General features: G+C 37.6%; 1 protein-coding gene and 1 non-coding gene across 2 annotated transcripts; both read right to left on the bottom strand.

The window, feature by feature from the left end:
- Positions 1-1,262: 1,262 nt before the first annotated feature.
- Positions 1,263-1,377, bottom strand: LOC129091867 (U5 spliceosomal RNA). The gene has a single exon (XR_008531244.1). It is a non-coding gene; the product is annotated as a U5 spliceosomal RNA (small nuclear RNA).
- Positions 1,378-2,211: 834 nt separating this feature from the next.
- mfsd13a (major facilitator superfamily domain containing 13A) lies at positions 2,212-11,684 on the bottom strand. Its single transcript, XM_054599004.1, has 9 exons — positions 11,528-11,684; positions 8,473-8,741; positions 7,693-7,772; positions 6,386-6,835; positions 6,157-6,277; positions 5,813-5,909; positions 5,146-5,317; positions 3,962-4,155; positions 2,212-3,280 (listed from the first exon to the last, which is right to left on the bottom strand). The coding sequence occupies exons 2-9, from the start codon at positions 8,638-8,640 to the stop codon at positions 3,030-3,032; spliced, it is 1,533 nt and encodes a 510-aa protein (XP_054454979.1). The 5' UTR covers positions 8,641-8,741; positions 11,528-11,684; the 3' UTR covers positions 2,212-3,029.
- Between the last annotated feature and the right edge of the window lie 1,842 nt (positions 11,685-13,526).

Here is a 13,526-nt window from a genome sequence, read left to right as displayed (position 1 = left end):
TTAAAATCACGCTAGAGTATGTATGACTTTAGAATTAATTGTATTGTTGTGTTTTATTCCCTTTGAATAAGAGGGATATATATATAAAACACTCTAAATAATTGCGCGCAGTGCATGATGGGTAGTGGTGGGCTGAACCAACTTGTGCTCCATGGGGGTGTAACACGTGACCCGGAGAGTTTCTGTTAACCCTTTAACTCAGCAAAAAATACTATATTAATATAATAATTAATACTAATAATAACTATTATAATTATAATATATATAATATAAATTAGAAAAAACATTTCACTACTATTTACACATAAATATATTTACAAAAGTATGTATATGAACATTAAATAAAATGTAGTTAATTTTGCATTTTGACTTTTATAGGTGATTATACACTAAAAATTAAATTATAATTCTTAAAACAGTAAAAAATCTCCATGACAACAACAGTGTGAACATCCGGGTCTTTCAAAACGGTGGCGTTATTTTCCAGCTTCTTTGAGTAGTTCTGATTTTATGAATGAAACTTCTGCCTCTTAAAGGGACAGTACAGAGGATAAAATTACTCTCTTCAATAACGGTGTCAAAACTACCAAACAACTTTCCCCCTTTTACATAATCTACAATGTAACTGTGTTAAAATCACGTTAGATTATGTATGACTTTAGAATTAATTGTATTGTTGTGTTTTATTCCCTCTGAATAAGAGGGATATATATATAAAACACTCTAAATTATGCGCGCAGTGCATGATGGGTAGCGGTGGGCTGAACCAACTTATGTTACATGGGGGTGCAACACGTGACCCGGAGAGTTTCTGTTAACCCTTTAACTCAGCAAAAAATACTATATTAATATAATGATTAATACTAATAATAACTATTATAATTATAATATATATATATATATATATATATATATATATATATAATATATAAAAAAATACATTTCACTACTATTTACACATAAAATATATTTACAAAAGTATGTATATGAACATTAAATAAAATGTAGTTAATTTTGCAGTTTGACTTTTATAGGTGATTATACACTAAAAAAAACTACATAAAAATAATAATTCTTAACAGTAAGAAATCTCCATGACAACAACAATCTGAACATCCGGGTCTCTCAAAATGGGGGCGTTGTTTTCCCGCTTCTTTGAGTACTACTGATTTTATGAATGAATCTTCTGCCTCTTAAAGGGACAGTACAGAGTTAAAGTGGACTCCAGCATATATAAATGTTTGTTTTTAACAAGTGTAGGAAGCCCCGCACAAGGCAGGGCATCAAAAAATTAGATAGAACTCATGTTGGTCCTCCCCACGGAAATCTTTAGTAAAAGGCGAAAGATTTATACGATCTGAAGAGAACCATGAGTGTTAACTTAGAACCAAACTCGGCAGGAACGTCATTCCCCAACATACACTCTACAGTCACGGTGTCATCTAAATGTTTACAAAATCTATAATATATATTAAAACGAGTTACATAAACAATGAACGTATTGTGAATTATTTTGTGTATTAGACGTTGTTATTGTTCTCTAAATCCAAGTGATAGTTTATAAAAACGTTTAGAATATTACGCGCGGTGCATGATGGGTAGCGTGAAGTTGATCCCAGAAAATGCAGATTTGTGACATGCGCACAACGTTTACAGTATTTCACAGCCTCTGTTGTTCAACAATCAAACAGTTAAGATTAGTTTTTCATGCACTTCTGTTACATTTAATAATGTATATATGTTTACTTTACTTATTCTCTCATATTTGCCTTTTTTCCTTATAACCTACTGGATACTTTTATCTTTCCTGGCCTTTAAAATCCTTCAAATGTTACCCTTTGTCCTGTCCTCAAAGCCAAAATGGATGGGAACTACTTGGTAACAGACCTTTATATCATCAGCTTTGTGCTCACATGTTGCATTTTCCTAAATAAGAGTTTTTGCTCAAATGATCACATGGCAGGTCCTTTGGCCCTAGGACCTCTAGCAAGTCAATACGCCTCTCGTTCTGTGTGCAATTCCCCCCAAATTACAACTTATAAATCACTTGAATATATACAAGAACAGGAAACAATAATTAAGTATTGCTTAAAAAAGTGTCTTAAAGACAAAATACTACGGTGGTGAAATCAAAACAGACTTCAGGCTTACCCCAAACACATTCATGAAAACAATGACGCTGACATGCAGTGAAGGCAGAAGATTTTGGTCGACTTTTAGATGAAATTTATTTGTGGAAATGCCAAGCACTCTTTATAGAATGTGAAAAATTACAAAAGTGATAGGATAATATGGTTACCAGCACATATTACCGTTTCCATTTTTCATTATTACGTTACATAAAATATGTCACAATCAGAATGTTAGAAGTACAAAGGACAAATGGCAGTTTTGTGCAAAAACATCATCAATACCGTACAGATCAGAAAACACAGTTCTTCACATCAAACTGGCAGGCCTTTGTGTGTAAATGTAAAGAAACAGTAAAACACCTGGACGTGGATTCCATGCAGTTTCAATGGCTCTCTGAACACATTAACGCTTTATTTCAAAGTTTATTTCATGTTGTTAATAACATTAGAAATCAGAACTGTAGCTCTGTTGTAAACCCCCCCTCCTCATTGTTTTTACATCTGGCTGATGCTACTAATAAATTACCCAGCAGCCATTTAGGATGTTCTCCAGGCAAGAATTATGCTTAACAAACAAAAGAGGGCACCCCATCTTTGGCGCACACCAAGAAAAGTTATGCCCTTGGTCCGTCTACATCCAAAAGGATTGATTTGTTTGACTTTATCTTTTGGTCATCTGTTCAAATATAAATATAGGTCAATAATCTAATGTAAAAAATAAGGCAGGTTTCATTTTTTCAAATGTTTCCAAGTGGGATTTGTCAGCCTATTGTGCATCTTTCACCGTCCACAAATCCATGTTTTGTGCAGTGGTTCATATTCTTGCACACAAGGCAGAGATTGTAAAAGCGACCATTTAAAGTGTCTGTGTGCAGCTTCGCGGCAGCTCTGCTCGGCTCATATGGCCTTGACATCGATGAGGTTGCCATGCTGGGCCCCTTGCCTCAGGGTCTTGATCCCCTGCAGCTTGCGGCCGTGGAGGGTGAAGCGAGACCAGGCGGCCAGCTGCAGCAGGGCACAGGTGATAGGCACAAACACCACCATGTAGAAGCAGCCAATGCGTAGAGGCGGAGTCCCTGAGCCGGAGGCTACGTCAGGCACAGAAACCAGAGAGTCCTTCACGGGCTTCCTCTCAAAAATGTCATAACCTGGGGACGAGAAATCAGATGTTCCGTCAGTGTGTGCAAATACAGATGAAGCAATTCACACATTGAATTTTGCAATCAGAAAATATGACTGGATTCTAGTATTTTTAATGAGGCTGTCCTGCTTGAGGAATCTAAGAATTACGCAACTAAAGAGGAACCTTAAAGTAAAACAAACGAATTAAGCAAATAGAGTGCTGCAGGAATGAGTCCGAGAACCAGGAAATTACTCAACATTTTTGCACTTCTGGTTCCCTCTTCTCATTGTCAATGTGTTTTGGTTTGTGGTTAGATGTATGAAATAAAGTCTGTGGTCAACACGAGCTTCAGGAAGTTTATTGTGTTTGTGCAACAAAAATAAATAAAGTGGTGTTAATATGTGAAGATTTTATCTTGCTGAACAAGACATGCAAGTTTTAGTAATTCGTGTTTGCTACAGAGTTTACTTTCTGCAACGAATGAAGATCAAAGTGTAAAATGCAATCGCATTTTTCCTTTAGTGGTACATTTTACAGGTTTGTATTTTGTATTTTTGTGTTCTTGATGAGAGTTTGATGAGAAAATCAAAGACGCTCTCATGTCCGTACAATAAATATGAAGTTACAGCCAGTTGGCTTAGTTTATGAATAAACTTATCATAAAGAGTTCCTAACGAGGATCCGGTCTGGGTGTTCCTGTCTGTACCTGTGTAAACACACAGCAGCCAGGTGCCGATGAGTGGGGCGAAGGTCTGGCCCGGTTTGGTCAACAAGGCGACCATCCCGAAGAGGAGAGCGGAGGTGGCCTGCTGACGCCGGTTAACCACAAAGTCCTCGTCCACCAGGTCGGATATGACCAGCTTCAGCAGCTTGCACGTCCCCTCCGTGAACACCCGGTTACTGGGAGGAAGAGAAGTCTCCAGTTACTGTCTCATTCCACAGCAGAAATATAACACAAAGACATTGACACACCATCATAAAATGGAAAACACTTAAGTCTATAATAATAATAATCTGCCCTTGATAAACATCTTTAAAATAACAAACATTATCATTATGTCTATTTGTTGAGAGCAGAGTCTAAGGAGGTGAATGGTTACATTGTTGGGTGTGCCTGTGTGCTCAAAGCCACATTTTATTGTGTTTAATACAGAAACAACTTTATCGCCTTATGGCTGATATGTATTTGTTTCGGCTCAGTATTGTATCGGTTTGAGAGAAGGAATAGCTACCCTGACTGTGATTAATATATGTGTAATCACAAGGGCTCTGCATGATTATCAAGCATTAATAATGGAATAAAATGAATAAATGAAGTTGCTCAACGTCTTCTCTGTTTATTCAATATACCTTTAATCTTTATTGACCTGATTTAGTCATATTCTAAATGTACTACTTTTGTCTTAAAACATCTATTGTTTGTTTGTCATTTCCTGGAAGAATGATACCTCTGTTGCTCTCCTATCTTCTCTCCCTTAAAAGAGTTAACCATACCCATTGTTATTTTAAGTTTTTTTAAGGGAACTTTTTGCTTATTCAAATCAAGGATCTACAGATAGAGAGTGTTTAATGTAAAAGGCTAATTATTTGGGGCTACATGAATAAAGGACTTCTGCTCATTCTGAGTTAAAAAGGCAAACTGGAGCAACGTTTTTTACGTCCTTGGGGACAAAGTTCCTGTGGCAAAGAAAAATAAACACAATTTTTGTCTACAACATGTAACAAATGTTGAGTTAACCTTGGAAACAGGCTGCGACAGAGAAGAGTCCTTGACGGAAGGATAAGTTTTGCTGTGTGTTCAGCTTTTTGTGAAAAATAATGCACAAAAACAAGCAAAGAAAAGTACAAGCGGTCACACATCGGACCCCTGATGTGTGTGCGTGGCCATACCTAGCGATGAAGATGCACAGCAGATAAATGTGGTCAGCCCCTGCCAGCAGCATAGCCACACTAAGTCCCAGTTTGAGCATAAATAGCCAGCGGATAACCTGGTAAACCCCGTAACGCTGGCACAGTGTCAGGAAATACAAGTTGTTCAGGTGGGGGGCAATGTATGAGATGCCTGCGTGGGAGCAGAAGCAGAACTGAATTTTAAAAAAAAGAAAGAATAATCAGCAGGAAGAGCAGTTGTAAACAATAAAACAGACAGCAAATAATACAGCAATATTTTTTTTGCCACAATTAGATCTGTTCCTAACAATTCAGGAGATATATTTTTAGAAAAAACATCACTGGTTTTCTGAGATCTTCCTGATCTTTAAATTTGGTAGACTGATTGGAACAATCCATATATTCATCTAATTATTGGCAACTCAAATGTGCTTGTATAAAAAAGCACGAGTGTCACTAGCTTGCATGCTGCCAGTAAACCTTTAATCTGGTTTTCCATTCCAAACCAGTATAATGTATATACAAAATAAAGCAGTCAATTTCAACTTCAACATTTGTAATTTCCTTATGTTTTAGCCTAGATCCTGTTGTGATAATAACTGCAGTATCTGTCTCTCTCAGACATGTTTTAAGAAGACTTGAATGCGAGTCATTTCCGGTCTCTTACCGAGTAAGATCGAACCTGTAGAGGCACTGATACTGTCAGACAGGAGATGTTCCAGAAAAAGAGGGAAGAAGTTGCTGTTAAAATGGCAGTGAAACACCTGCAGGGGGAGCAGACACAACAATGGAGTTTGTAACAGACTAGATCAAGAAATAACACTGAGTGAAGTTCCAAAACATTTTCCCCTCAAACGAGAAGTGAACGTTTAAGAGCGCCTTTAATAAAACGGATCCAAAACTTAAGATATATGACCAAATGCACGAGAGAAGTTTCTAAAAGTGTGATAGTGTCTTCCCACTTTATCTCTACTAGCATTCAAAGCACGTCCAATGTGATTAATATCGTACCTGAATAAGGTTCATTGACACAAACCACATGAAGTTCCTGTGTTTGGAGAGCTGCTTCATGTACTGTCCAATGGTGACGGGTTTTTCTGGGTGGGTGAGTGGAGCATGGCCAACACTCAGCCTGCGACACAGCAAAAGAAAACGAGAGAGGAGTGAGATGGAGTCAAATTAACAAAAACATGCCATGCAAAGTCGGTGAGATATTCCAGATCTTCAGAAAATCCCTTACTCTTTGAGTGCCAGTGCCTCATCCTGTCTCAGACGGACTTCCTTTTGGAAACGACGCCGAAGCAACCGCGACACTAAGAAAAAGCCCAAAATGGAAAAAGCTGCGAGGGCCACACAGAAGAGACGGAACGAGTAGAAGTCCTCCTTGTCCCAGAAGGAGTAAGACAGAAACACGGAGAGCGAGCCCAGAGCGCTGAACACGGAGCAGTGGAAGTTGAGGCGCGTGCGATCGGTGGCGGACACGGCGAGGTCCGCCAGCAGGGCGCTGTGGTGGAGGTCCACCATTGTGAGGAAGCCGTCGTACAGACACAGGCACAGCAGGAACTGAAGCCCCGGTCGGGCCCACGCAACCCAGAAGGCCAGGAAGGACAGAGCGAAGAGGGGGCCATTTGTGGAGAGGGCCTTCAGGCGCCTCAGCACCACCTCTGGAGTTGTGATCGGAGGGCCTGACCTTGATGGAAAAAAAACAAAAAAACAGCAGTGATTAGATAAAAATACTTAAATAACTGATTAGATAAAAAATAACCTTTGTGATAACTGAGAAATGCCTCTGGTGCAACAAGACAAGGTGATGTTTGACTGTTTAACCATCTACGTAGTACGGAATCAGCAAAACAACATAAAATCTACTAAAACCATAATAAAAAATGACGAAGGGTGAATAGTCCCTCGCTGTACAATCAGATTAGAGGTTGCAGATATTACAACTTTGTTATGTCACCATTTGACGTCAGTACAGAGTCACAGACGGCTTTATTAAAATGAAATGCAAACATAGATGGCAGCTTTTTGTTTGACAATTCAAACTCTGACAAGATGTTTACCTAGACTCATAAGCATTAGTGCATCTGATAAAAGAGTTCCTGCTGTAACATTTGCGTGTGCATCCGTGTATAAACGTCGCGGCAAAGGGGCGATGTGTGTGTGTGGGAAACAAGGCAGTTTGTTATTGCTGCGGGTTTACAAAAAAGAGAACAAAACTGAAAAGAGGATGTTTAACCAAAGAAAAACAGGTTATTGTATCATCTCACTGTAATAAACCCTAATTATCTTCAGCTTGACAACAAAACATTTTTCTTTGCTTTGTGACAGGGTTGAATGAGGCAATTTGCTAAAACATAAACAATTATCAGCTAAGTATGCCTTTTTCTTTACGCTGGCGTCTTGTCTGCTGGAGTCACATCCGTGTTCAACAAGTCTTATTTAGGAAACAGTTGATTTAATGCAATGTTTGAAATGAAATATTATTTACTGCAAGTGATTTGTCTGAGAAAAAGGAGAAACATGGCTGAGGATGGAGACACTTACTGAGGAGAGCTGAGGAAGGAGCGATCACTCAGCCAGCCAAAGAGAGGGTCATTCACACTGTTCCATATGAGGAACACTGACTGTGGAGCAGCAGAGAGAAAACACGTAAGAGGACAATAACGCCACATCAAATTAAAACAATTAAAGGATGGTTGTTTATCGATGAGCTAGAACACGATCAAGGGTCTAAGAATTACAAGAACACACATTTATCTGTTGGGTTAAATAATTGTGATACTTATGTACAGGATCACTTCAGAATGTTATTGTCTTTGAATCAAATGAAATTCACAAATTGATAGTGTCAAATTCCTCCTCAAATTGTATGTGAAATATTAGTGAATGTCTGGTGTTTACATGCATTTTAAAAAGGGATAAACTATAATTATTAAGACTCAGCAACCTGTGTGTTTGCCTCATCCACAAAATACAAAAAGAGATCATGGCATATAGTTTTCCATACATAAACAGACGTATATTTTGTATAACAGAACTAGAAGAAGATCCTCTGGTTGCGGTGAGGCTTACTTTTTCCTGTCGTGCCCAGCCTCATTTAAATGCTCTTCTACCCGAGTGGTCTTAAAGATAGAAATCTGTAGCTGAACATGGTGGCAACCGACCAAACTGGTAAACAGGACTCACACGCATACAGCCTGAACAAATCAACACTGCCGACACACAGCAACACTGGACTGCTACATTTCCAGTCTGGACTACAAACAACGATTAAATCACATGTTTATCTGACACATCTACAGACGCAGGTCTCTTGTCACTCACCTCTCCCACCCAGAAGGAGATTTTATCAATCTTGTAGATGGACACGAACGTCTCCACGTAGTAAAGGAGGAACACATTGTGGAGGATGGAGATGAACAGGGCCAAAGAGCCGTAGAGCACTGCGGTGGAGACGACGCTTTGCCAGCAGCCCCAGGTGCTCCTGCCCATTCTTCTTCTTCTCTCTCAATCGCGCCGCTCGGTCTTTCCTCTGTGCCAAGCTGCAATCATGTCACGGCCCGGCCGACCCAGGGTCACCACCTCATCATAGCCTGCAAAGACACAGCGCAAGTGGATAAATAAAGAGTACATTTCAGTTTAGTTGACTAAAGGAAAAAGAAATCCCTCAACCCTGAAGCAAAAAGACACATCGTATGTGAGCACTCTGCAGGGTGAAATATTTCTGAGCATTATTTGAAGCTACAGCACCTTTATGATATTAACATGTCTCTGTTTCTGCACAGAGTTTGAGCAGAGCAAAAGAGAGCTATTTCCATACCAATGGTACCGTAAGTAGTCATTAAAGTTAGGCTGTAGGCCACTGTTTCTGTCTCCTCTGGTCCACGCCCAGCTGTGGTGTCTGTAAAACTATACTCTGACCACGCCCCTGACACTTCAGCTCACAAAAACCTGGGCGTCTTCACGTACACACGACAAAAAGGGAAAGTCATACGATCCTCAATGAGCCATTCTTTTCAGGCGAAGGGATTTCACTGTCGCTTTCATTTTTCCTTAACTACAATCTGTTCACAATTGACTACCACAAGCTCAGACTTGCCCTGATCTACAAAACATCCTCTCATGTCTTCAGCAGTGGGCGAAAAACCACATAATAGCTCACAATAACAGTGTCTCAAGGGAATGTGATTCTTTCGGTGGGAACCACAGTGGGGCGTCTATGCAAAGCTGCAAAACTGCTCATTCACATCAGGATCTCAGATAGCAGACTTGTCCAAATCAACCTCCTTTGGAGTGCAATGAAATAAAAAGCTTGCTGCAGCATATCACATCTCTAACACATCAGAATCAGAAGTGGTCTGCTTGGTAACAGGCATAAGAGCGGAACGTGGATCTACAAATATCCAATTCATGTCCTCTCAACCACAGCTGATTCAGAAACTGTTTCCACCTGTGGAGAGGTTTCTTGGCAGCGAATCTGAAACATGCTGTTGTATTCACTCCGATAGCCTCCAGATATGATGGCTGGTGACACATGTTGACCAGCAGAACATGAAAAAGGAGGCATTCATCATCCCACCAATATTATAGAAGCTGGATGCAACAATCCTGCTCCAAAACTTTCACTGAATCTGAAAGGCACAACATGTAAACCATACCAGTGTTAGTGAGCATGGTCTTAAACTGCTAACATGCATGTAAGTATTTGGAGAGTCCCCAAAAAAGCAAGGATAAAAATCTAGCCATGAAACTAAATATCAAAGAAAACCCTTTACAACATCTTTCACTAGGAGTGTCTTGGAGTGGCAGCTTTAAACACCTTAGACACATATTGACCACGTTGCATTTCTTGTCTTCATATTAACAAACAACAATACATTACTTTATGAAAAGCACTTGGATGCAAAGTGCTTCACAAGGCAATGCAAGCTAGATAAATGAAGCAAAAGTAAAAACAATAAAATAACTATTGTGTGTCTGGGGAAGAGTCGTTTCCCCAGACAAACAATTACACAATAAAGGAAGTGTTCACACAAGATTTAATTCCTACTTATCTCGCTCATCCTGCTTCTAAAGCCACGTCACTGTGATACTGTGGCATAGAAAACATCGGGAACACAACACCCCTTTTCACAGAAAGAAAGAACAAAGCGTTGGAAGACAAATCTGTCTCCTTTCTCTGTCTTTTTATTGTTGTTGCATTGATTGATTGTGGATTCTTTACTGTTCTTTACTGTTTTTTTATTGCTCATTTGCTTATTTATAATACTTATTTTGATACTATTTGAAAACAAATAGATATTTAAATGTAGGCTATAAAACTAAAATTATAATAGAATTAAAGAAATAAAACATAACATTTTCAAGGCAAAAGTGACAGCAGGAGATGTTATTTAAAGCAGGAAGTTTAGTACTACATTCTAATACCACCAGATTAATATATAATATGATTAAGTACCCAGGTTACTTTGTCTCAAATATACACATCATACTTTTAAATAAGTGGTGTAATTATTAATTTGTGTATTTGTGTATCACTATATCATATATATATAAAAGTGTTCCTGATAACATTGGCACATTTTTACTTTGATTTGTATTTGTATTTATTTTATTTGTATATGATTTGTGTATCACTATTGCATATATATATATATATATATATATATATATATATATATATATATATATATATATATATATAAAAAGTGTTCCTGATAACATTGGAACATTTTTACTTTTATTTGTAACATATTTTTGTGTATTTGTGTATCACTATTGCATATTTTTATTTATTTAAATTTTAAAAATAACATTGGAACATTTTTATTTATTTTTTTCTTATTTTAAATTTTTATTTGTATTTATTGATTTTTTTTTTTTGTATATGATTTGTGTATCACTATTGCATATATATATATATATATATATATATATATATATATATATATATATATATATATATATATATATAAAAATAAAAGTGTTCCTGATAACATTGGAACATTTTTACTTTTATTTATATTTATTTTAAATTTTTATTTGTATTTATTTTTATTTGTATTTTTATTATTTGTGTATCACTATTGCATATATATATATATATATATATATATATATATATATATATATATATATATAAATAAATAAAAACATTCCTGATAACATTGGACAATAACCCCCTGAAGGTAACCAACACTGCACAAACTATTCCTCCTCACAGTCCTCCTCAGTGTGATTAGTTATTGATTAGTTATTGATTAATGGTTCCATTAGCATTAGCTCCATTGAGATGCTAGCATCAGCTAACGTTAGCCGGTTAACAGCAGCGTTTTAAAAGAGTGTTTCCATAATAAACGCATGTATAAATGTCCCGTACCTTCAGAGCAGCCGGTGTCCAGACGGGGTAGACGTGTTTAGTTGTGTTTAGTTGTGTTTCGTTGTGTTGTGTTGTCTTCAGGCGGCTCGTCTGGAAGGAGACCAGCACGGTGGACACGGACACAAATCACGTGACCAGGTGACGTCACACACTACGTCACGACCACTACAGCGGGTCACGTGATGTGTGGATTTGTGATTTATAAGATAAGATAAGATAAGATAAGATAAGATAATCCTTTATTAGTCCCACAGTGAACACAAGAGACATAGTAAAAGAAAGATAAACAATTAAAATTAAATAAAAAAACAAGTATTATAAATAAGCAATAAAAAACAGTAGAAAATTATTATATTCCTTTATATTCCTTTATTGATCCCCATGGGGGAAATCCAAGTGTTGCAGCAGCTCAACTACACAGACACAGACAATAAATACACATACTATACAACTACACAGACAATAAATACACATACTATACAACTACACAGACAATAAATACACATACTATACAACTACACAGACAATAAATACACATACTATACAACTACACAGACAATAAATACACATACTATACAACTACACAGACAATAAATACACATACTATACAACTACACAGACAATAAATACACATACTATACAACTACACAGACAATAAATACACATACTATACAACTACACAGACACAGACAATAAATACACATACTATACAACAAAATAAAGATAGAACAGGAATAAAAATGTACAGTATATCCAAAATCAAACAATAACTGAAATAATATAGTTTTTTTTCTGTCTGTAAATATAATATTTCAGTTATTGTTGTTTTTCTACTGTTTTTTTTATTTTTATTGCTTATTTATGATACTTTTTTTTATTTTCATTTTTTATTTTTTATCTTGTCTTTCTTTACTATGTCTCTTGTGTGCACTTTACTCTACGCTGCTGTAAGCCTGCAAATTTCCCCGCTGCAGGACTAATAAAGGATTATCTTATCTTATCTTATCTTATCTTATCTTATCTTATCTTATCTTATCTTATCTTATTATATTTACAGACAGAAAAAACTATTAAAGCTATAATTGCACAGTGTATTGAATTGCACATGTGTCATGTGGTCTGCTGGGAGCAGAGCTGGTTGTGCAGCCTGACAGCATTACATTACATTACATTACATTACAGTCATTTAGCAGACGCTTTAATCCAAAGCGACTTACAGGAAGTGTATTCAACATAGGTATTCAAGAGAACTACTAGTCACCAGAAGTCATAAGTGCATCTCCTTTCTTAAACAAGCATAAACCAGAGCAAAAGTATAGTGCAGAGCAGCACTGGAAGGAAGGACCTTCATGGGGTGGGAGGTGTTGTTCATCAGGGATGACAGCTTGGCCATCATCCTCCTGTCTCCCACCACCTCCACCGTATCCAGTGGACACCCCAGCACACTGCTGGCCTTCCTGACAAGTTTATTCAGTCTCTTCTTGTCGGCTGCTGAGATGCTGCTGCTCCAGCAGACCACTGCATAGAAGATGGCTGATGCCACCACAGAGTCGAAAAAGGCACTCCTGAGGACCTCAGTCCAATACAATTTACTATACTAATACCCAATTTGTACTAGTACTATCTATGTCCCGAGATGAGCCCCAATGAGCGTTGAAATAATGATCAAATGACAAATGAAATGTCCTTGCGGTATTTTATTTCTTTGCATGAAAGAGCCAGAAGTTTACAGAGTCACCGGGAGCCTGCAAAGTACTGAACTCCCGAGTCAGGCTGCTCACCCCTGTATATCTGGGAGCCGGGATGGCCAGGCTCAGTTCTGAGTAATGTGTCATGGAGGGGGTATGAAGAACAAAAGGGGTGATCAAAGAAAAGGAAGTAAAACAAAGGAGAGGAAGAAGATCAAAAGGTGGATATGAGTCTCAGGTAGGGAGGAAGGTCAAAGGTGTGAGAGGGCCAAAAGGTGGGGGCATGAATGACAAAGGTGAAGGGACATAAG

The sequence above is a fragment of the Anoplopoma fimbria genome, chromosome 5 (assembly GCF_027596085.1).
Source record: "Anoplopoma fimbria isolate UVic2021 breed Golden Eagle Sablefish chromosome 5, Afim_UVic_2022, whole genome shotgun sequence".
Taxonomy (NCBI): domain Eukaryota; kingdom Metazoa; phylum Chordata; class Actinopteri; order Perciformes; family Anoplopomatidae; genus Anoplopoma; species Anoplopoma fimbria.
Note: the sequence above shows the minus strand (reverse complement) of the source record. Positions and strands in the feature narration are given on the sequence as shown.